The sequence below is a fragment of the Cricetulus griseus genome, chromosome 2 (assembly GCF_003668045.3).
Source record: "Cricetulus griseus strain 17A/GY chromosome 2, alternate assembly CriGri-PICRH-1.0, whole genome shotgun sequence".
In the NCBI taxonomy this organism is placed as follows: Eukaryota; Metazoa; Chordata; class Mammalia; order Rodentia; family Cricetidae; genus Cricetulus; species Cricetulus griseus.
In genome coordinates, this window is record NC_048595.1 from 177,367,306 (window position 1) to 177,389,107 (window position 21,802).

Below are 21,802 nucleotides of genomic sequence, written 5' to 3' on the forward strand. Positions count from 1 at the left end.
GCAATCCAAAGTAGTAGGAGACAATATTAGGGGTAATGGGCCTGGTCCAAGGCAAAATAAGAAGCCAATACAAGAACAGAGAGGCTTGGGTTTCACTGTATGATGCTGGTCCTTAACCTCTTCTGTGTAATTCTTGTGGACAGTTGTTAACAACATTTTGGGCTTCATAAAGGCATATGTATTGGAAACACTCGAACACATTTCTCAAGCATCTGAGTAACTCCACACCGTACAGCAGAAAACATCTTCTATCCAGCCACATCAGGTTTAGCCACCAAATGAGTTTGTGCTAAAATGCCTGGAAACTATGCCTGTTTCAGGGTTTTCTGGATTTCAGAAGAAACAGTTAAAATGGTGTGGAACTGGGAAACAAATGTTCAATATTGGACACAATGGCACACCCCTACAATCCTAGCACCTAAATGTGAGGCAGAGGGATCATGATTTCTGGACTATGTAGTTCATGAATTTGGAAAAGAATTGAGATAGGAGCTAATTTTTGTCATATATATATATATATATATATATATATATATATATATATATCTCAAGCTCAGCCAGTGTGCCAACACTGCATAGTTTGATTTAGAAGTAGCTAACCTTACTAAGAAATGTAGAGACAGACCAATGGGTTTCCCCTTCTTTAAGATGAAAAGCTACATAGCAAGGAACCCAAACAAGCTTTTCTTTCTCTTGGGGACTCAGGAAGATAAGACTTCACAGTGAAGACTGTGGTGGCACGTCATAGGAAGTACTTAAGCAAAATCAAGCAGAGGAAGAGGAGAAAGGTGACATGCAATTGAGGTAGTTATTTTAACTATTGATAGCCACTGCCTTTGCAGTGGGTCGTACACAAGCAGAGATCTGAGGAGAGCGTGAAGAAATGGGGCTGGAGGGATGGAAAGAGAAGATCCAGAAAGAGAAGAACGCGTGCCAAGTCCTCACTTGTTTGTGGACAAGCAAGCAGAAAGGTGAACACTAAGAGTGAGAGGCAAAAAGGAATGACCAGGCTACAGCAGCCAGGCCCAGAAGCCAGCAAACTTTTCCTGTGAGGGTCTTTGCTGCTCAGGAAAGATTTTCAACATAGTAGGCTGTAGAGTCTGTGTTGATTCTGCCACTGTGGCTGGAAAGCAGGCCCAGACAAAAACTAGCACATGAAGAGTGTCCCAATAAACCTTTGCTTACAGGCATTGAAACTTCAATTCTGTATCACTTTTACTTGTCACAAAATACTGCTGTTCTTTTAGTATTTTTTCCAAGCACTTAGAGACTCGATAAAATGTGCTTAGTTGGTAGGCTGTATGAAAACAGATAAGCCAGAATGAGTCAACAGGCCACAGCAGTTCCTCATCTACAGACTTTAGACCACTGGAGGGAGTGTGGATTTTAACTTACTGGGCAGATTTGAGAAGACTGGCTTTCTAAATGCCAAGTGCATTTTTAGAGGCCACTTTGGGATTTGGAAAGATGGATTAGCGGTTAAGGACACTTGTTCTTGCAGAGGACTGGGGTTCAGTTCCCAGCACCCACCTGGTGTCTTACCACCATTTGTAACTCTAGAGATCTGATACCCTCTTCTGATCTCCATGGGTACCAGGCACACACATAGTGCACAGAGAGACATTACAGGCACAGGCAAAACACACATACACATACAATAAGCAAATCAATAAAAAATGAAAAAAAAAAAAAACAGTGGTGGCACATGTCTTTAATCCCAGCACTCAGGGGGCAGAGGTAGGTAGATGTCTGTGAGTTTGAGGCCAGCCTAGTCTACACAGCAAGTTCCAGGACAGCCTGTCTTGAAAAACCAAAGTAAGTAAACAAACAAATAAAATAAAATAAAATAAACATCCTGGCTAGGTATGTAATCCCAGCACTTTGGAGGCTGAAGCAGGAGGCTCACCAGGAATTTAAGGCCAGCCTGATTCTACATAGAGACCTTGTCAAAACCACCACACAACAAAAAGCTATCCTGACTAGTCTGCTGAGAACGGACAAAGGGACTAAAGGTCACAGAGACTGAGGAGCAGGGCCCCCCATGGTCTCTAGCATGGCCAGTGGAGTATTTCAGAGAGAATGCTGAGTGTCCCACTAGAACCCTCAACAACTGATTTTTTTCCCTTATCTTTCTGTGCTTTAGGAATGGGAAATGAAGAAGACCTAAGAAGGGTGAGAATTCCATCCTAAAGGAGTATCAGCTTGTCCATCTAAAGAGGAAATGCTTTCTTCACAAAGACATCGGGAATAGACTGGAGCACCCAAAAGACCAGCTTGATTGTCTGCATGACTTTAGGGATGGTGGGAAGGGAGAAGTGGAAAGCATCCTTCCAGCTTTACAGAGGGTGGAGGGGGGAGCGGCAGGAGATAGAATCGTGCACCTTTGTAAAGGTTTCGTTAGGTATCTCTGCCTTCTGAAGCAATGAAAGCACATGTGAATAAGCCATTCCACCTTTCCTCAGCATCCAGGCCCAGTCCTCAATGCAAAGGAAGACAGTGTTGAAGCACTGGTAGCGTCATGATGAAAGAAGATGCTCCATCACCTGAAAACATTTAGGCAGACTGCATTCCTATTGGACATTACAGACAACCCTTGGGTGAGGGTAATGGACTGGAAAATCAATATATCCCTGCCTACACAACAGTGAACAAAAGCTATTGAGAACATAAAAATGCCACAGTTGTTCTTCATCTGTTTTAGTGCCAGGCAAACTACAGCCACTGGAACCTTCCAGATCTGAGCATTTTAAAATCAGATTATCTGAGTATGCATAGGGGAAAGAGAGTTGATCAGCTGGCCCATTTTAAACTCAGTGGCAGAAGTATGAAGTTCTAATGCCCACACATTGTTGCATGCATTGGAGGGTGGAGTCATTTGCTGTCAGTCAAGTGCTTACCTATTTAATGTGATCCTAAGACTCCTGGGACTGTGATTGGAGGACTAAGTTTTTAGTCTAATGAAGTCTTCATCTTGTACTAGGAGGCCTGCAAGCCTGTCTTCATATCTGCTATGCAGTGAAACTATTGAGGAAAACCAACAGGATGGTGGCTCATTTCTGCCATGAGGGTGCTAAGCCTTTTCCAAACACTTGATATTTTTATAGGACCTCAAGTCCTAGGCAACCTCTTTTCTGTGCTATTCATGACTGTCTCAACACTGGGCTTTTAGGTCGATTTTTAACATATTCATCTCCAATAAAGATGAAACTATTCAACTCTGAGAGGTCTGAGGGTAGCTGGTACTTGGTGGGGAGTGGGATAGAGAGAGGTTTTGTGCCTCAGAATAACCAGTGGATGGTTGGCTAGTCTTGGTATGTTATCCACCTAAGGCTCCACATACTTCAGCCTCATTGAAACCTTACTAGTCTTTGCAGTAGCTGGAGACCAGAGCAGGAAAATCACTGGTAGGACAGACACATTAGGGATCACGGTCCTGGCAGCGCTGACTGCTGCTAACTGAAGGATAATCTCAGCCAAGTCATTAAAACCCTCTGGCTCTCATTGAAGAACAGGCTATGTGATTGTACTTTACTCCCAAGACTTCTAGTGTGTATTTAATGAGCTAATTCATGAGAAGCATCTTCTATATTTAAAGTTGGAAGTACTTGTCAGAAGTGGATTTTAGTATCAACTAGATGAGAAAGGTTTGACTCAAAAACCTTTATGTATTTATATAAAATGAGTGGTAACAGCAATCAAAAGGCATCCGATCCAAAAAAGGTTTTCATTCCAAATTGCACTTCTGTGTCTTCAGTGACTAACAGCCCACATTTGCCAGTGCTCCTTGTTAAGCTGTATATTCTACAATGGCGCCCCACCACTGTGTCTTAAGTATCTGTCACATTCTTTGTTAGGCAGTTATTTTAGGGTTAAACACAAGTAAATCTCGGGCTCAAAGAAAGGCCTGCATCATTAATCATTAACACACATGAGGAGGACACGCCACCTCTCAGGGACTAACAGCCTGTGTCACCTGAGGCCCATGCTCAGAGCACACCTAGTACTCACCTTGACATTTAGCTGCTGCCTTCTTGAAAATGTTTCTCCTTAATAATTTTTCAACAAGAGGTTCTGCATTTTACTCTTGTCTTTTAAACAATGTAACCAGAATCCAGCAAGATGACTCAGAGGGCATAAGGGGGCTTCCTGCCAAGCCTGAGTTTGATCCTCAAAACCTGTATGATGAAAGGATGGAGAGAACCAGCTCCATCCCTCTGATGCCCACACAAAACCATGACACTCATACACACACATATACACTAAATGTAAAAATATTTTAAGACATTGTAGCCAGCTCTGATATTTATTGCCTTTCTAAACATTATGCCTGTACTTTACACTAAGGTTCTGTGAGATCAGTTAAAATATTTTTTTTTTTTTTTTTTTTTGCAGTTTGGTGTGATTCTAGAATATTTCTTAACTCCAAATATCTTGTCTCTTCTATGGATCTCCATTCAGAAGCACATTTACACCTAATAAATATATGAAGAAAAATAAATACAACGTCAACCTGGTCTACATAGCAAGTTTTAGACCAACCAGGACTACACACTCTATCTTAAAACACACATATGCACACAAACATATGTATGTGTGTATACAAATGAATATGTGTGTACACATGGTCTGAGTTGTGAGCTAAAAGAACTGTGAGCAAACTGCTAAAGCAGACACCATCTCCTGTACTCAACTGTTAAATGCCTTCTTTGGCTTGTTAAAATGCCTTCTTGGGCCACAATTCTGAGAGGAACTTGAAGTTCCAGTCTCCTCAACACTTTCGTGTTAGATTCTTTATGTCCCTCATCATCACTGGGAAACTTTACATGGGCTCACCAACCACTCAGAGTCTTAAGTTTCTTATCTGAAGAAATCATAACCTCCACACCTATACTGCATTCTTACAGAATACCACATGAGGATGATGGTGTGTGGGTTGTCACTTCTGAGCTGGGCCTTGAACCAGATCAAAGATATAGAAGACTGTCTCTGTCCTCATAGAATTCATGAACGGGCAGAAAACAAAGTCTGACCCAAGTTGCTAGAGCAGAAGGAAGCCAAATTTCTGTGAGGATTCAGAGTGCTGAAGAAACATGTTCAATTCCTTTTTTTTTTTTTTTTTAATTTTTTACTCATTTTGACCTTAAGGTCTACTCAGTAATTAAGCTTGAAACCCCAATCTTCACACTTACACATCCCTTCATCCAAAACCATGAAGGAGGAGCAGGAGGAAGAAGAGGAAGAGGAGGAGGAAAAGGGCCACATTAATCCCAGCACTCAGAAAGTGAATCTCTTGAATTTGAGGCCAGTTTGATCTACAACCAGGGGGTGGTGAGGGTTTCTCATGTATCTGACTGGCCTATTCCATTTGATGTATGTATCTGGCTGGCCTCAAACTGAGAGAGATCTGCCCTGCCTCTGCCTCCAAAGTGCTGGGATTAAAGTCATGTACCACCACACCCAGCAAAGCCCTAAAATGTATCCACATCTTGGGCTGGCAAAATGGATCAGCAGGTAAAAGGGGATTACCACCAAGCCTAATAACCTGAATTCAATCCCCAGGACTCACATAGTGGAAAGACAAAGACTACTGCAAATGGTCCTCTGACTACATGTATTCAAGTGTATACCCATATACATACATACACATGTAGAAAAAATAAGATTTACCTACATCTTCCCTGACATCATCCAACTTCATTAACAACTGTTTATTAAGAAAAAACAAAACAAAAAAAAAACAAAACAAAACAAAAAAACCCCGGAGTGATCAAGACATACCACTCAAACTCTAAATTGCAGAAAAGAAGCAAGAAAAAATACTAAGAAAATAGGATATAAACACAGAGACTTACATCAGCTAGGTAGGTTTCTCTGTAACTATCTAAGGTGATACGGGATGAGATGGTCTGCCCTGCAAATCCAGCACTGAACAGTGAAAGAGGAGTTCAGGGCTTCATAGTAAGACCCTCTGTCAACAACCATAATAAAAGACATTCCACCCTTTCTTGCCAGGGCTCTTCCAACAGCTTGTCTTCCTACCTCTTTTTACATCCTTCAGTTTTCTTTGAAAAGCAAAGGCACTTTCTTTTTTCCAGTCCATGTCTGGACTACTGAGCTGCATCCCCAGCTCTCTTGTATTTTGAGACTGCCTCGCTAAGTTACTCAGGCTGGACCAGATCTTGTAATCCTCTTGCATTACCTCAGAGTGGCTGGAATTACAGGCCTGAGTCATACCTGTTGTCAAGCTATTGAAATCAGAATTAGACAACAAAATACAGCTCTGCCCCGAAAGCGCTTAGATTTTGGTAAGCAGAAACAACTCAACATACATAATTAACACAGTTAAATAAAAAATCAGCCATAGGAGGAAAAATTGTGGGAGTGACCGGGGAAGGTGCGACCAGGCTGAGATACTTAAATTGCTCGTCAGACACTTCAAGCCTATTCTCCAGTTTGACCTTACCATACCCTTTCCCCGTATTTCAATCTTTTGCTTCGAGTACTCTCCCTCTTCACTGGCTCTTTCTTTACAAAAATCGTCACTCTCGGAACCACTTTCCTCCCCTTTTCATCTACTAATTTTTCGGCTATAGTCTAGTCTTTTTCAGTTTTGTGTGGGCGTGTATTTATTTCGGCGCGTACATGACTGAGCCCGTAGTGAAGTCAGAGAACACGCCGATGAATTCTTTTTTTTTTTTCTCCCAGTGGGTCCCAGGATCGAACTCGGGTTGCTGAGCTTGGCGGCCGTGCCTTCGCCCGCGGAGCCATCTTGTCGGCCTTGGAGTGGTGCCCCTGGCGTTTAAGCACGGGTCACATTTTACGTTTGTAACCTCATATGCGCTCCTCGAGGACGAGCTGCGGACCCGCCTCGCTCACCGTGAACTTCGCACCTACTGTGAACCTCTCGGGACAAGTGTCCACCTGACCCGTTCAACACGCAGAGCCGGCTCGTAGAGCCCGGCCCGGAAGAGCAGTGTGGCGCGCAGGAAACCGGAAGTCCCGAGCCTACACCGGGGGCGTGGCTTTCCGGCGAGCGCGGCTCGCCACTTGGCTCGACTGCGCGTGCGCAGTGTCGGCGCTCTGGTGGGGAACATGGCGGCGCGGTCGCTGTGGGCGGTGCAGCGGCTGCAGCGCCTCCTGGCCTCCGGGGCCGTGTCAGAGAGCAGGTAAGAGGGGCGGTGGGGCCGGGCAGGCCGTGGCGTGGGCGCGGCAATGGGCAGCTGTGGGAAGGAAGGCGAGGGCTAGCTCGGCGCCAGCGAGGACCGGCCTCAGGCCCCATGACCCCGGCGTCCACGCCGCGTCTCTTGTAAGGGAGGCTGAGGCCCATGGGCGCGCCTTTCCCGGGCAAGGAAGATAAGTGGATCCGAGGCCACGTCCTGGGAAGTAGAATCGGAGACGCGACTCTTCCTAGCCTCTGCTCACCCGTTTCTAACAGGAACGTACTAGGGTTCTTAGTCTGGCTCCATGTGGTCCAGTCACTCTCTCCAGCTCTCGGAGCATCGTCTTACCTGTGTAAACGGAGAGCGTTGGACCATTCTCCAGACGGCCTTTCTTTCCATCTGTTTTAGGGATAGTCCGAAATTACAGTTGCCGTCAGTTGCAGGACAGTGGGCAGTGTCTTTTTATTGTTTCGTGTTTAATTACTGACGAAACTAGAATTTAGGAAAATTTACTAACTTTTCCGAGCAAATCTCAAGGAAGTTACCACGTCCAGAAACCAACCAGTCGTGGTTCTCGAACAGGTGTTTTTGTATTAGTGAACACGGTTCTTTATTCTCAGAGCTCTCTCACTCGTAAATTAGCCGCGGGGGAAATCCAGGAAATTTGCATGGCCATTTATTTGTCATGCTTTCTTTATCTTGATGCGCCTGACCTAACTAACAGGCCCGCCCTATCAAAGCTGTGAAACGTTGAATTCCATGCTCAGAACCGGGTGGTTTGTTTTCTCCTACCTTTGGCAGTTTGTTGGGTGAGGTAAGGAAATATGTTTTCTGAACCAAACATTTAGGAGCATGTATAATTGGATATCAGACCATAATAAAATTCAAGACCAGCCTGAAAAGTCTGGGAAATAAAAGTTCTCTCACCTGTGTCTCTAAGCCAGTTCTTCACTCTGTCTGGAGTGTCTTTTTATTAAAACAGACTCCTTTACCCCCACCCCCTTAAGCCTTTGTTTAGATTTCTGCCATCTTAGTGGCTACTGTGCAGTGTGTGTTCATTTACATAATAAACTGCTTTTAAAAAGGTCTTGGAACCATAGATTGATTAACCTGGTAGTTTTTCACTTGAAATAACTACTGGGATCTAGGAGATATAATGAAAACTTTCTTAAACTAGAGATCAGAACTGCCACAGTTCAAGGTCTGCTCTGAACTAGGTCCTTGTCTACATTTCTATGTAAACTGAACTAAATATCAACATTTTAGTGATACCAAGAGCAAGGGCCCATAGTAGCCAAGAATGTTTTGTTTTGTTTTTTAATAAAAGTTTTATTGCAAGGAAACAGAAAGTGTATCTCTTTCCCTGGTCAATTGATGGAGGAAATTTATAGGAAGAAAGAGGCTATTTCTCATTTAAGTGGTGAGAATGAGAAAGATCTAGGGTTCTTTTGTGCCAATGTAGATGTCATCATGCCTCTTCCCAAGTCATGTGCTTCTTTTTAGGTGGTGATTATGTCTTTGTGCTTAGGATTTTGAGCTTGTGATATCAAATGTCATTGGCAAGTAAACAGGCTTGTGGGAACATCCATTCTTATAAAACCTGTTTGAAATTGCCCTTGAATGGATCCTGCAAGCAATTCCTGAAAGACAATTTCAAATGCTTTGTTAGTTGAGGAATTTATGTCCTGTTATTGGGACATTTCATTAGCTGTGTAAAATTTTAGACTGCAAAACTAGTTGACTAAAATAAGGTTCTATTTTAGTGACCTGTTCAGTCCAGAGACTACCAGTCATAATTGCTCTTTCACAGGACAGATTTTCCTCCCTTACAATGTGTGGCCACAAAGTCTTGAATTTCTAAGTCTGAGTTACTTTTATGCAATTTCCCCCTTCTACAAGATAGAGTTAGACCAGAACTGTGTAACTGTGGCTTCCTGGTGTTAAACAGCCTGGCTTAACAGAACACTGGCTCTGTGCAAGCATTTCTTTCGTTTGTTTGTTTGGTTTGGTTTGGTTTTTTGAGACAAGGTTTCTCTGTGTAGCTTTGGAGATTGTTCTGGAACTTGCTCTGTAGACCAGGCTGGCCTCAAACTCTCAGAGATCCACGTGACTCTGCCTCCCCAGTGCTGGGATTAAAGGCGTGTACCACCAATGCCCAGCTTAGTTACAGACTTTAAGAGCCATAAATAAAGTCATGCATGCAGGTAATAGGTCCCTACAGCCAGGGCTCCCATCACCTACTGCTACACCATTATGTTTTCATTTTAATTAAATTTTGCTTCTTTTCCCATCCATGTTTATAGTGACAGCTCCTATGTAGTCAGAATAGTGCAAGCCTTGGAGATGGCCACACTGGTCAGAGCCTGGATCAAGAGTTATACCATCTTTTACAGAGGACCCAGGAACTCTGTCACCACCAGAGTTCTTGCTATATTGGTCATATTCAGTTGCACATCAGTCTTCCTCAACCATTGGCTGAAGGTAATGCATGATGCCTTGGTCTCAGGATCCCTGCTCTGCTTCTCTGCTATTGTGTAGTCTGACTTAAGAGAAGCTTATTATAGTCTGTAGATGGAGTTTTTCATCTTGCTAACCCACTTTCAAATATCCACACAGAGACTTATTATTAATATGCTCAGCCAATAGCTGAGGCTTGTTACTAGCTAACTCCTACATTTTAAATTAATCTATTTATTATCTACACTCTGTGACAAGGCTCAATACCTTTTCTCAGTAGGGTAAGTTCATCTCTTTGTGTCTCCTCGAGATTCTCAGACTCCGCCCTTTTTCCAGCATCCTCTTTGTTTGGTTCTCCCACCTAAACTTATCTAGCTATAGACCAGACAGCTTCTTAATTAAACAATCACAATGACATATATTCACACAGTGTAAAGGCATATTCCATAATAGTCATGCACTGTACCACCAAAATGCCACCTCTTTATACAGTGAAATTGCCACCTCCCAAGAACAGGCAAGGCAAATAGTTAAGCAATGCAACCAATGTGTTACTTTTCAGCCCGTCACACATGAAGTGTTAACCCCAGAGGGTTACATCCCAGTGCTTTCTGGCAGATGGATGTTACCCATGTCTCTTCCTTTGGGAAATACAGCTTGTGCATGTTTAATGCTGATACCTATTCTCAGTTTACGCAAGCCTCTTCACATGGGAGGCTGCAGAACATACCACACTGCTTACCTGAGGCAAATGATTTAAGAGGAAATGGTAAATGATGTGAGAAGTACAAGCCTTATTATGGTGACAAAGATGTTGTGAAATTGTGATTTCAGAATTGGTTGACTCTGGGCATAGTAAAAATGTTTGAATTGTACATTTTAAGGGGTAAATTGTATGCATGACAACTGCATAATGGTAAAGCTTTGAGTGTGTGGGAGCTTTACCTGCTTTATGTCTGCACCACCTGCATGCCTGCTGCCCACTGAAGCCAAAAGGCATTAGATTCCCTAGAATTGGAATTACAGGTGGTTGCCAAATGGATGCTTGGAATTGAATCCAGGTCTTCTGGAAGAGCACTCAATGCTCTTAACTGCTGAACTGTTCTTCTCATCCTAAAGCTATTACTTTTAAGAGCACTTTAAAATCTAGTCATGTTTCAGATGTTAGGCAGTAAAAACGTGAGGCAGATAAAGTAGAAAAGTGTTTAGGAAGGACTTTGTAGCATTTGTCACCACGACTCAAAACTATACAGTTTCAGTGTGGGGTGCTTTGGGGCTCTAACTGTTGTGGTTTGCCTTTGTATGGTGTCATTTTTTCATAAAGTGCCACTACCTTACCCCACCCTCTTAGGGGATGGCTACAACCATTCAGCACTGCCACCCAAAGAACTGCTGGGGAAGACTGCAGTTCTGAGGACCCTCCTGATGTACTTGGTCCCTCCCTTGCTGAACGAGCCTTAAGACTAAAAGCTGTTAAACTGGAAAAAGAAGTCCAGGATTTAACAGTGAGTAGTATATTTTATATTGTTTGTTGTTTATTATCTCTTCTCTGGTTTAAATGTTCTAGCAAAGTGTGTGTATGTGTGTTTAATGAACTTTCTTCTGAAATGATTCTGTACCCCTCTTCCTCCACTGCTCTCTTGCTGGGCCTATTGTGTGTGGGTGGGGGTGTTTAAAAGACCGCTTCCTATGGATGGTGCCTTGTTTTGCTTCCCTCTTGTTTCACAGCACTCAGATAGCTGATGGTTTGGCAGTTCAAGGTTGTATAGTGCCTGTCAGGTGATAGAGAATAAATATTTGCTGGGTGTGTGAGGTCTTTGTACTCTGGTAATCAGAGAACATCAGGCCTACTGGACACAGTCATGATTGAGCACAATGAGAAGAGATAGCTAAGTAGAACAAATCGACTCAGGACTGCAGGGTGCTGGGAAGTATGTCTTAAGAGAGCAATTAAAGAAACCAGGAACTAAAGAGAAAAGAGGACCAAACAGGAAATTGGTGATAGGTTTTGGTTTTTCAAGACAGGGTTTCCTGAAACAGCCCTGGCTGTTCTGGAACTCACTTTGTAGACCAGGCTGGCCACAAACTCAGAAGGCCTGCCTCTGCCTTCTGAGTGCTGGGACTAAAGGCCTGTGCCACCACTGCCCGGCTTTTTTTTTTTTTTTTTTTTTTTTTAAGATTTATTTTATTATGTATATAGTGTTCTGTCCCCATGTTTTGCCTGCATGCCAGAAGAGGGCATCAGATCTCATTATAGATGGTTGTGAACCACCATGTGGTTGCTAGGAATTGGACTCAGGACCTCTGTAAGAGCAGTCAATGCTCTTAACCTCTGAGACATCTCTCCAGCCCCGGTGATGGGTTTTTTAAACTTATTCTTTGCCATATGAGAGTTCAAGTCAGTGAAAGAAAGGTTGACGGTGTTGCCTAAATGTGAAGCTATTTTCTCTGGATAATGAACTTGAAAACCGATGTGTTCAAGGTAGTTGGAATTACTTGCAAGCTACTGAAGAGTAAATAGATTACTGCCTTGGAAATTTGGAGAGCAGCCAGTCTCAGACTATTTGTTTGGTTTGTGGGTTTTTTTTGAGACAGGGTTTCTCTGTATTGTTTTTGAGGCTGTCCTGGAACTTGCTCTGTAGACCAGCCTGGTCTTGAACTCACAGAGATCCTCCTGCCTCTGCCTCCCCAGTGCTGGGATTAAAGGCGTGCCCCACCAATGCCTGGCCTATTTGTTTGTTTTCAAACAATGACTGGTTTTATTGGAGACAGAACCCAGGGCCTTGTGCATGCTGAGAAAGTGTTCTATCACTGAACTGTATCCCTGCCTCTATTACAAGGGCAAGATTTATAAAGTAAAAGCATTTTTTCCCCACTGATTTCTCATCCTTGATTTTGCTTTTGATATTTAGCTGAGATACCAGAGAGCTGTCGCTGATTGTGAAAACATAAGGAGACGAACCCAGAGATGTGTGGAAGATGCCAAGATATTTGGTGAGAGATGATTCATAATAGAATAAATTTAACAGGCACCTTTGTAAGCATGTCTGTAAATTGATCGTAGTAGAAATGCATCTAAAGATGTCCCCTAACTGATTCATCCCATATTCCCACTATCCCCACAGGCTTTCTCTGCTCCACGTGGGAATGGTGTCATGTTAACCATTGCTATGATAATGCTGGCCTTTATTTTTTTAAGGGTTACTACATTTCCAACATTCTAGTATATATACAAATAATATTTATTAGTCATTAATGAACCAGTGAATCATTAAGACATTTAAGAGGAGAATCCAAAGAGCAGTGCCTAACCAGGAATGCTAAAGTTTCCTTAATGTAAGCAACATTGGTGGTCTGTATGCATGGGGAGAGTCCACACTGCCATGGACAGGAATCCTTTCTTGGTATCAGTACTCTGCAAGTCAGTGATTTATAGAATAGTCTGAAGGAAGCTAAAATGTGTGTGTGTATGTATGTATGTATGTATGTGTTTATCCAAGTTTATAGCAAGGCTCAGCAAACCATAGCCAGCTGCTGGTTAGTACAGTTTTGAATTTCATGTTTTTTTTGTTTTTGGGGGGGTTTTTTGTTTGTTTGTTTTGTTTTTTTTTTTTGTTTTGTTTTTTCTTTAAATCCATATAAATTTATTTTCTCTTTACCTACAGAACATAAATTCCTTGGCTTTTGCCTCTTGTCCCACAAACCCTAAAATGCTTACTGTATGGCCTTTTACTGAAGAAAATTATTGACTGCTGAGCTGTGGAAATGTCTGTTGCAAGTAGAACAGTTTTAGCAATGGGGAACTTCTGATGTTCCACCTACTTGATGAGCAAGATGGATGGACACCAGAAGTCAAGCTTTGAGTTAGAACTAGTTTACTGTGAGTTTACTCAAGAAATGGTAAGACATCTGGGAACAAATTCATGTTTACTAACTGCCAAAGAGTTTGGTAGTTGCCCAATTTATTAACTTAAATGTATCTAGGCAAAAATACCACAGAAGTCATTTGCCTCTGGAGTTTTCTCCTAGTGTCCTGAGATACTTAAGAAACTAAAGGGGGGGTTGGAGAGATGGCTCAGCAGTTAAGAGCATTGACTGCTAAACTAGAGGTCCTGGAGTTCAATTCCCAGCAACCATATAGTGGCTCACAGCCATCTGTAATGAGGTCTGGTGCCTTCTTCTGGCCTGCAGGCATACATGTACACAGAACGCTGTATACATAATAATTAAATAGATCTTTTTTTTAAAAAAACTAAAAAGGGAAAAGAAACTGAAGGGTTTGCAATGTGCATAGAGGGAGAAGGAAAGTATAATGGTTTTTTTGTTTATTTGGTTTTGGTTTTGTCTTTTGAGACAGGGTCTCCATGTAGCCCTGGCTAGCCTAGGACAGCTGACCTCAAACTCAGCAGAAATTCTGCCTCTGCCTCCCAAGTGTTATAATTAAAGACATGAGCTACCATGCCTGGTGGAAAGTGTGTTTTTTAATGGATGTATCATGACAGCTATCTGACCTCCTTGCAAATACAATTTTAACTCAGTACTCTGTCTTCTTGGTCACAAAGATGAAGCTTTCCCCTAGAGATTACATAGCTACCTCCTATTTTAAAAAATAATAATGAATTGGGACTTGGGAGATGGTTCAGTGGACAAATTACTTTGCAAGCATAAAGTCCTGAGTTGGAATACCCAGGATTCATCTGGGAAAAAAAGGTCAGGTGTGTGACTAACCCCAGTGCTGGTGGGGAGGAGACAAGCAAATCCTGGAAGCTCACTGGACTCTTAGTTAGGATGAAATGTCTAGCTCTGTGTCCAATAAAAGACTTCATCTAAAAAAATTAGAGCAAAATATCCATTGTTGACCTATCACTCTCACCTGGGTGCACATACGGACAAACATGTATACATCACACACAAAATAATAATAATACAATAATGAGAATGCAATGGAAAACTGCTCCTTGGAGTACCAACAAGAACTTGGGCTTCTGCTTAACCAAATTTCTATTACTTCACTGAAGAAAGGTCTCCTCTGGCAGTACACAGGTTAGCACGGAAGCTTGCTCTTTAAAACTTCTACTGGGTGGCTGAAAATGTAGCTCAAGAGCAGAGCATTTATATAGCATGATAAAGCATGAGCAGAGCCATGCATGGACTTGGGTTTGATCACCAACACTGAAAAACCCAAGGTCTGCTCTCGTTCAGGGCTTGTTTCCTGGAAGCACCTTCTGCTCACCCTTCCCTACCTTCCTCTCCTACCCTAAACTAGATGATGCCACATTTCCTCACTTGACACTGGTATTTTTTTCTTTCCTTATGAACCCATCTGCATGCCTATAAATGAGTTGGCATGTTACTAGTATGCTGCTGTTGGACTTATTTGCCACTGTTTTCCTCAGACTCTACTGAGTCTGGTACCCTGGGAAATTAAAGGGAGAGTTCCTACTCTCCTTTTGTCTCCCGCATCTAGTCAGTTTTCTCAGGTCGCTCTATTGGTGTTTTTTATTGCTTACCTGTGATTAGTCTAGATGGCTGCCCATTTTGGCATAGCTGTAAACCTGTCCATAGATAAGATTCTGTACTCTTCACCAGGCCCTGCTGGGCGCTATGCTGGTTCAATGGTGACCATTCCTTACCCCAGTCGGAGTGACAACAGTGGGATCTCTCAACAGCTGGGTTTACTTTTGCCTGTAACAGTCACAGTGCTCTCTAAAAGACTTCTGTGGACCTTTCCCAGTGTCTCCCTATCAGGCCATAAGAAGGACACTCACCTCATCTATAAATGTGCCTCACCTTCCTATCAGTCTAGAACAAGTGGCTCTCGGCATCCTTAGCATAGTGTTGGCTTTTCTTATTTTGTGCTCTCCACCCCCACTCTCCCAGTGAAATATTCCTAGCTTATCTCTTGAGAGTGGCCTCTGCACAACTAAGATAAGCCTGTTTTTAGTCTATTTTATGTTCAAGCTGTATCTCTTCCTAGTTTCCCAGTAGGAAACCTGGAAACAGGCAGGCAGGCAGACGGACTTACTTTGCAAAAAAGGACACTGACTTGCCTGTTGAGCTTGGATGGTTGAGCTGATCCCCAAGTCCTGCACGGCAACCTTTCTACTTTCAGAAATACTAAGTATAAAGTGTACTAGCCACCTCTCTGGACCTACTCTAGATTCTGCCCTTAAGGACAGCATTGTTCTCAGACGTGGATCTGGTTTCTTTGCAGGAATCCAGAGCTTCTGTAAGGACTTGGTGGAGGTGGCAGACATTTTGGAGAAGACTGCTGAGTGCTTTTCAGAAGGAGCCAAACCCGAGGACCACAAGCTTACTCTGGAAAAAGTCTTCCAAGGACTGTCCCTTTTAGAAGCAAAGCTGAAAAGTGTGTTTGCCAAGCATGGCCTAGAGAAAATGACACCCATTGGTGACAAATATGACCCTCATGAGCATGAACTCATCTGTCACATGCCAGCAGGTGTTGGAGTACAGCCTGGCACTGTGGCATTAGTACGGCAAGATGGCTACAAACTTCATGGCCGCACCATTAGACTTGCCCAAGTGGAAGTGGCAGTGGAGTCTCAGAGAAGGTTATGAGCAAGCCACCAGGAACTAAAACTTCCAGGGTCCTGGCACCTGTGTCTCCTTTATTTATTAAGCTGGTTTGTATTATACATGAGGTCCTTCATGTGCTCTGCTTTGGATTTAGTCATATTGGCTTTATCTCTACAATATCTTATTGGTTTTATGTGACCTGTTTGGTCTCATCACAAGTCCTGACATTGGGCATTTGAACAATGTGACAAGTGTCCTATGGCCTTTACCAAAATGTTTACAAAAATCATTTAAATTGGTACTCTGATGACTGAATCCAAAATCCCTTAACTGTTTTTTCAACTAATTTCTGGAATTAGTACAGCATCTTGTGTCTTGTATTTTATGGGAAAAGGAGATGGTAGGGATTGGTTTGATATTTAGGTACTTAGATGACAAAGCTTTACCCTTGTATAAATTTAAATCATTTGGGTTGACTTACATAGATTTTCTTTCAAGACTTTTTTATTTCATTTTTCATTTAGTCATCTTTTGTACTTGTATTCCATGTTAGGGGTCACACACGTTGTTCCATAGCCACCCCTTTCTGGTCCCATTTGAAAGGGCTAAAGGGTCAGGCCAGTCTTCCGTTTTTTTCTTGTTGGTGAGGTGTACTCTTTTATTAAACTGGTCTCAAGTGTATGAACAGACAAGCTCTGGCTGCCTCCACAACACAACCCACTCCCAGGGAGACCAAAAGCCTCTATACATCGCAAGTTGGAGAGTCAGGCTTTGGGGGCCAGGCATAGTGGCTGGTCATTCAAAATTCAAAAGTATTACCTTGAATGATTTTTTTCGCAGTACATAATTTATACAAAAATAATGCTGCCATCTCCCTTGCATGCACTCAGAATGAACTGGGCCATCCTTTCCGCATTAGGGTGTGGTGCTGCTCTGGAGAGGACAAGGGACTTCCTGTAACAACAACAACAACAAAATACAATCAAAAGTCCTCGGCCACATTGTAAAACTTTGGGGATGCTTGCCCCAATCAGCTGTTGTCACTTCACCATTCCAGTTTTTAAATACTGAGTCAAAAGCACCAAAAAAAAAAAAAAAAGAAAGAAATTATATGTATTTATAATTGATAAAAGAAAAACAAAATTGTCTTGGTTTTGTTTTTTTTCCCTGTACATTTTGTCAAGAAAAGGTATGATCACAGCTCTGTCATTGTCTGCCTAGAATCATTTGCAATTCGTGAAGAAAGGACCATATTCCTTGTACTCCTTGCTGAACCATACCTGCTGGAAGGTGGACAGCAAGGCCATAGTGGAGCCGCCCATCCACACAGAGTACTTGCACTTGGGGAGCAATAATGTTGATCTTCGTGATACTAGAAGCCAGAGCAGTGATCTGCATCCTGTTGTGGTCAATGCCTAGGTACATGGTAGTACCACCAGGCAGCACTGTGTTAGCATCAAAGTCTTTGCTGATTTTTTGTTTGTTTTGGTTTTTGTTTTTTTGTTTTTTTTTTGGTTGGTTGGTTGGTTTTTTTGGAGACAGGGTTTCTCTGTGGCTTTGGAGGCTGTCTTAGAACTAGCTCTTGTAGACCAGGCTGGTCTTGAACTCACAGAGATCCGCCTGCCTCTGCCTCCCAAGTTCTGAGATTAAAGGCATGCTCCAACACCGCCAGTGTCTTTGCTGATATTTTAACGTCACACTTAATGACAGAATTGAAGGTAAGTTCATGTGCACTATAATATTCCACACCCAAAAAGGAAAGCTAGAAGAACACTTGCGGGCAGCAGAATTGGTCCTTGCCAATGTGATGATGTTCTGGCCATCAGGCAGCTCATAACTCTTCTCCAGGAAGAGGGATGCAGCAGCAAGCATGCCTTACTGGAAGTCCGGGGCAAGATGGCATAGCTCCTTGATGTTATGACCAGGTTCCCACTTGGATGTGGTGAGGTTATAGCCACTCTTATTCTGGAGCTTCATAAGTAGTCTCAAAGGGCCTATCAAACTGGATCCAGACACAAAATGATGCAGGGGTAGTTCCTGTATATATGGTGAGTGGGTGTGTCGGGGTGGGGGGGGGTGGTTGTGGGTGTGTTGTGTAAGATCCTATCTCACTGAGTCCAGGCACAAAATGGTATAGGGGTAGTTCCTATGGATATGGGCTGTGTGTGTGCGTCCCTGTCTCCAGAGTCCATCATGAGGCAGGTGGTACTGTCAAACGTGTACAAACAACACAGCCTTGGTGGCTGTGTGTGTGGCTGGGGTGTTGATGGTCTTGAACATGATCTGGGTCATCTTTTCATGATTGGCCTGAGGTTCAGGGATCCTTGGTAAGCATCGAGTTCTCCTCCTGGGCCACACTTGGCTCATTGTATAAGATGTGGTATCATCTCTGTCATCCAAGTTGATAACAGTACTGGCCTCCGTGGGTACCTCAGGTTAGGATGCTTCTTTTGGTCTGGGCCTTGTTGCCCACATAGGAGTCCTCTGGCCTATGCCCACCATCACAACCCAGTGGGCAAAACACTGTGGAAGCAGGAGAGAGCTTTCGAAGCATCCCCACCTATGAAGCTAGCTAGCTTTTTAAATGCTAGAGCCAATGTAGCAATATCTGCTTCCATAACAAATGGTGGGACAGGGGTGCTCAGCAGTGGAGTAGCTGAGAGAGACCTGTGTGCCAGGTGAACATGGGTTCTACAGACTGCCTTCCCTTATAAGCAAAGAGTTATTTTCAGCCTCTTGGGTATGAAGTCATTGCAGACAGGCAGTGCCACCAGCAATGACCCAAACACATTTGTATAGGTAATTGCCTACAATGGCTGGTTCCGTCAACCCTGACTCCTTTGTCAAATTTGCCCTGGGATCCTATATTAGATTGTATGGGGAGGCGATGAGGAAAAATGCTGAGCTCCCATAAACTTCTCATTTAATAATATTAAGGTATGCATTTAATAATATTAAGGTATGCCTTTTTTCTCCTGTGGTTGGGACTGACAGATAACTACCGCTCACATCAACAAACTTAATTTGTGTTTTTAGAGCACTGGGGATTGAATGCAGGGTCTCTAAACACGCTACAATTGAACTCTGCTCCCAGCCCTGACAAGCTTTGTTTCCTAGTTTTCATATCCATCTTAAGCCATATTTGTATGACCATCTATCTCCTCTTTTATGTATTGACCTTGTAAGCTGTATGAACCTGTATTTTTTATGTCTTAATATGTGATACTGTATAAAAGATTTGTCCAGTAAATACCTTAATGAATGAATGAATGATACATGAGCTAAATTTTATAAAGTTTACTTTATAAAGGGGTCTTTACTGACACAGGAGAAAATGAGAAGTTGATGTAAACATGCCTAGGAAATACTAAGTTACACAGTATTTAGCCAAAGGAGCACTCAGGTTCTCTTAGTGTAACCTTGCCAGGCAGGCAGGATAACCTTGGTTAACAGCTGCCTGGGAAAAGCAGGTGGTCTGTTTGGGATAACCGTGACAATATTTTACATTGTAAATTTCCCTATTTGTCCAAACAACCAAATGTCGTTTCTGGCTCTGTGAAATGTGGTTAATGACTCAAGGTATAACTTGGAGCCAGGAAGTGTTGCAGACTGACATATTTCTGTTCAGTGCTGGCTCCCTTCTGTGCATTAGCCAGAGGCAGTTAAGTACTGTTCCTGAAAGTTTTTCTTTTACTAACCTCTTATTGATGGAGTGAATTCTCAATGGGAAGGCATATCCATTCTGTAACATAACCTTAGCCTTTCTGCTGTTATTGAAAGTTTAAAAACCTAGTCTGTTTAGGACTAGACTCAAGAGGCAGCCCTTAGAGTCTTTGAACTACAAATTAAACTGGCAGAAATGGATGAGTGGGAGGAAAACCAAATTCCATTGTATACATGAACGTAAGAGTCATGCAAAATCTGAGAGTCAGTGTCAGAAAATTAGTGCTTCAATCACATCCTGACCTACAGAACAGGGCTTAGGTCTTCAGGAAAACCATGAGTAACAGTGGTCTCATAGGCATTGTCTGGAAAAGTCCTTTGATACATAAAACTTTGCCAATGTAGATTTCCTCTCAACTCATGCATTAAAAAAGGAAAGTCTGTCTCTCAGCTACTCCCGTGACTGCAGTTTCCCAAAATAAAAGTCAGCACAATATATAGCAAAGGCTATTTTGGGGTGGCATTCTAATCTCAGACTCCAGTCATATTTTCAGGTGTAAGTTAACCCACAAGAGTAAGAGGCCTTCCTCCTTTGGCCTCCACCAGATCCAATAGATAGGACTTGGAGATGGTATAAAATGTACTAAGAGCAATAAATATCACTTTTTAAAATTTGTTTATTTTTAATCTGCGTGAAAAGTTTCTACACCCCTATAAGCCTCTTCGCTGATGCAACAATCCAAATCAGACTAAATCAAACCAAATTAGAAAAAGCCCATGTTTAATGGATACAATGCTCCCGGAGGGCCTTCAAGTACTCCCCCCCACCCCACCCCCACCCCCAGAGGAGACGGGAAAGGGAGACCAGAAAAACAGTAAGTCTCTTCTCTCGGGGGTAGGTTTTAATACCCTGTGGTAGTGGTCTTGAGTATCTCTGGGGGAAGGGCCATCATTTGGCAGGCTTTCTGAGAAGCAGCTGGGTTTGGAGGGAGGTGAGGGAGGGGGGCTTGGGTAGAACCTCCACCATAACATTCCAGACTCTGATGGGGGATGACCTTCCGTATATGTTTCTCTTATTGGTTGATGAATAAACCCAGATTAGTCTCAGCAGCTCTCCAAAACCCAACCAGAACCCCGTGAGAGGATGAGGGCCCCTCACCTCAGCCCTTTATTCCACATGCCGGGTATGCACCTGTGGCCATGCCCAAACAGGTGTGGTCAGCGCCACAGATACCTAGAGATCTCTCCCTACAGTTCCCCTTTTAGTCTAAAGAAAAGATCTAGATTGGATACAAAACTATATACAAGGATGGAAAAATTCAAGTATGTGCTAGGAAAAGGGGAAGTACGAACCTACGCTCTCAAAATCAAAAGCCAATAAAACAACAAAAGCAAATGGCAAGAACTACTTATCTAGTCCTAGAGTAAAGACATAACAGAGATTGCTATAGGGCTGTACTAAGGAGACAGAATAGTAATTGTGACAGCCTAATCCTCAACCCCATCAAAGACCTGAGAAGGAAGATAACAATACTAGGGTAGGCAGAAAGCTCAGGTGTGCAACTTCCAAAGGTGCAGCAAAGATAGAAACAGCAGGCTACCTGGGCAGTCAGAGATCTCTAGGTACCTGTGGCACTGACCTCGCCCAGACGCCGTCCGGTGGGGTCTCAGCTGCTGAGACTAACCTGGGTTATCGGTTTCTCATGTGATTTCTTCTTAATAAATTAACCATCAATATCCATATTCCGTGTACGGTTAATTTCCTCTACAACACTCTTTGGCCAATAGAGGCAGGAAGATAGGTGGGACTAGGAGACAGGGAGAATTCTGGGAAAGAGAGGCAGAGAGGGACCTCAAAGAGACACCATGTGGCTGGCAAAGGAGTAACAAACAGGGCTGGGCATTCTCTGGTAAGCCAAGACCATGTGGAAATACATAGATTTATAGAAATGGGTTAATAATTAAGACAGAAGGGGGGCTGAGGT

At 42.9% G+C, this 21,802-nt stretch overlaps 2 protein-coding genes across 2 annotated transcripts in view; both read left to right on the forward strand.

Moving 5' to 3' along the window:
• The window catches only part of Afap1l1 (actin filament associated protein 1 like 1), a 51,455-nt gene extending 48,314 nt beyond the window's left edge, over positions 1 to 3,141 (forward strand). Inside the window, exon 20 of the mRNA XM_035438722.1 lies at positions 2,144 to 3,141. Coding sequence (XP_035294613.1) covers positions 2,144 to 2,167 — 24 coding nt within the window. The 3' untranslated portion in view covers positions 2,168 to 3,141. The remainder of the gene's footprint in view (positions 1 to 2,143) is intronic.
• A 3,877-nt stretch (positions 3,142 to 7,018) lies between these two features.
• Grpel2 (GrpE like 2, mitochondrial) lies at positions 7,019 to 19,440 on the forward strand. Its single transcript, XM_027402783.2, has 4 exons — positions 7,019 to 7,166; positions 10,969 to 11,122; positions 12,530 to 12,611; positions 15,832 to 19,440. The coding sequence occupies exons 1-4, from the start codon at positions 7,093 to 7,095 to the stop codon at positions 16,194 to 16,196; spliced, it is 675 nt and encodes a 224-aa protein (XP_027258584.1). The 5' UTR covers positions 7,019 to 7,092; the 3' UTR covers positions 16,197 to 19,440.
• Positions 19,441 to 21,802: the final 2,362 nt, after the last annotated feature.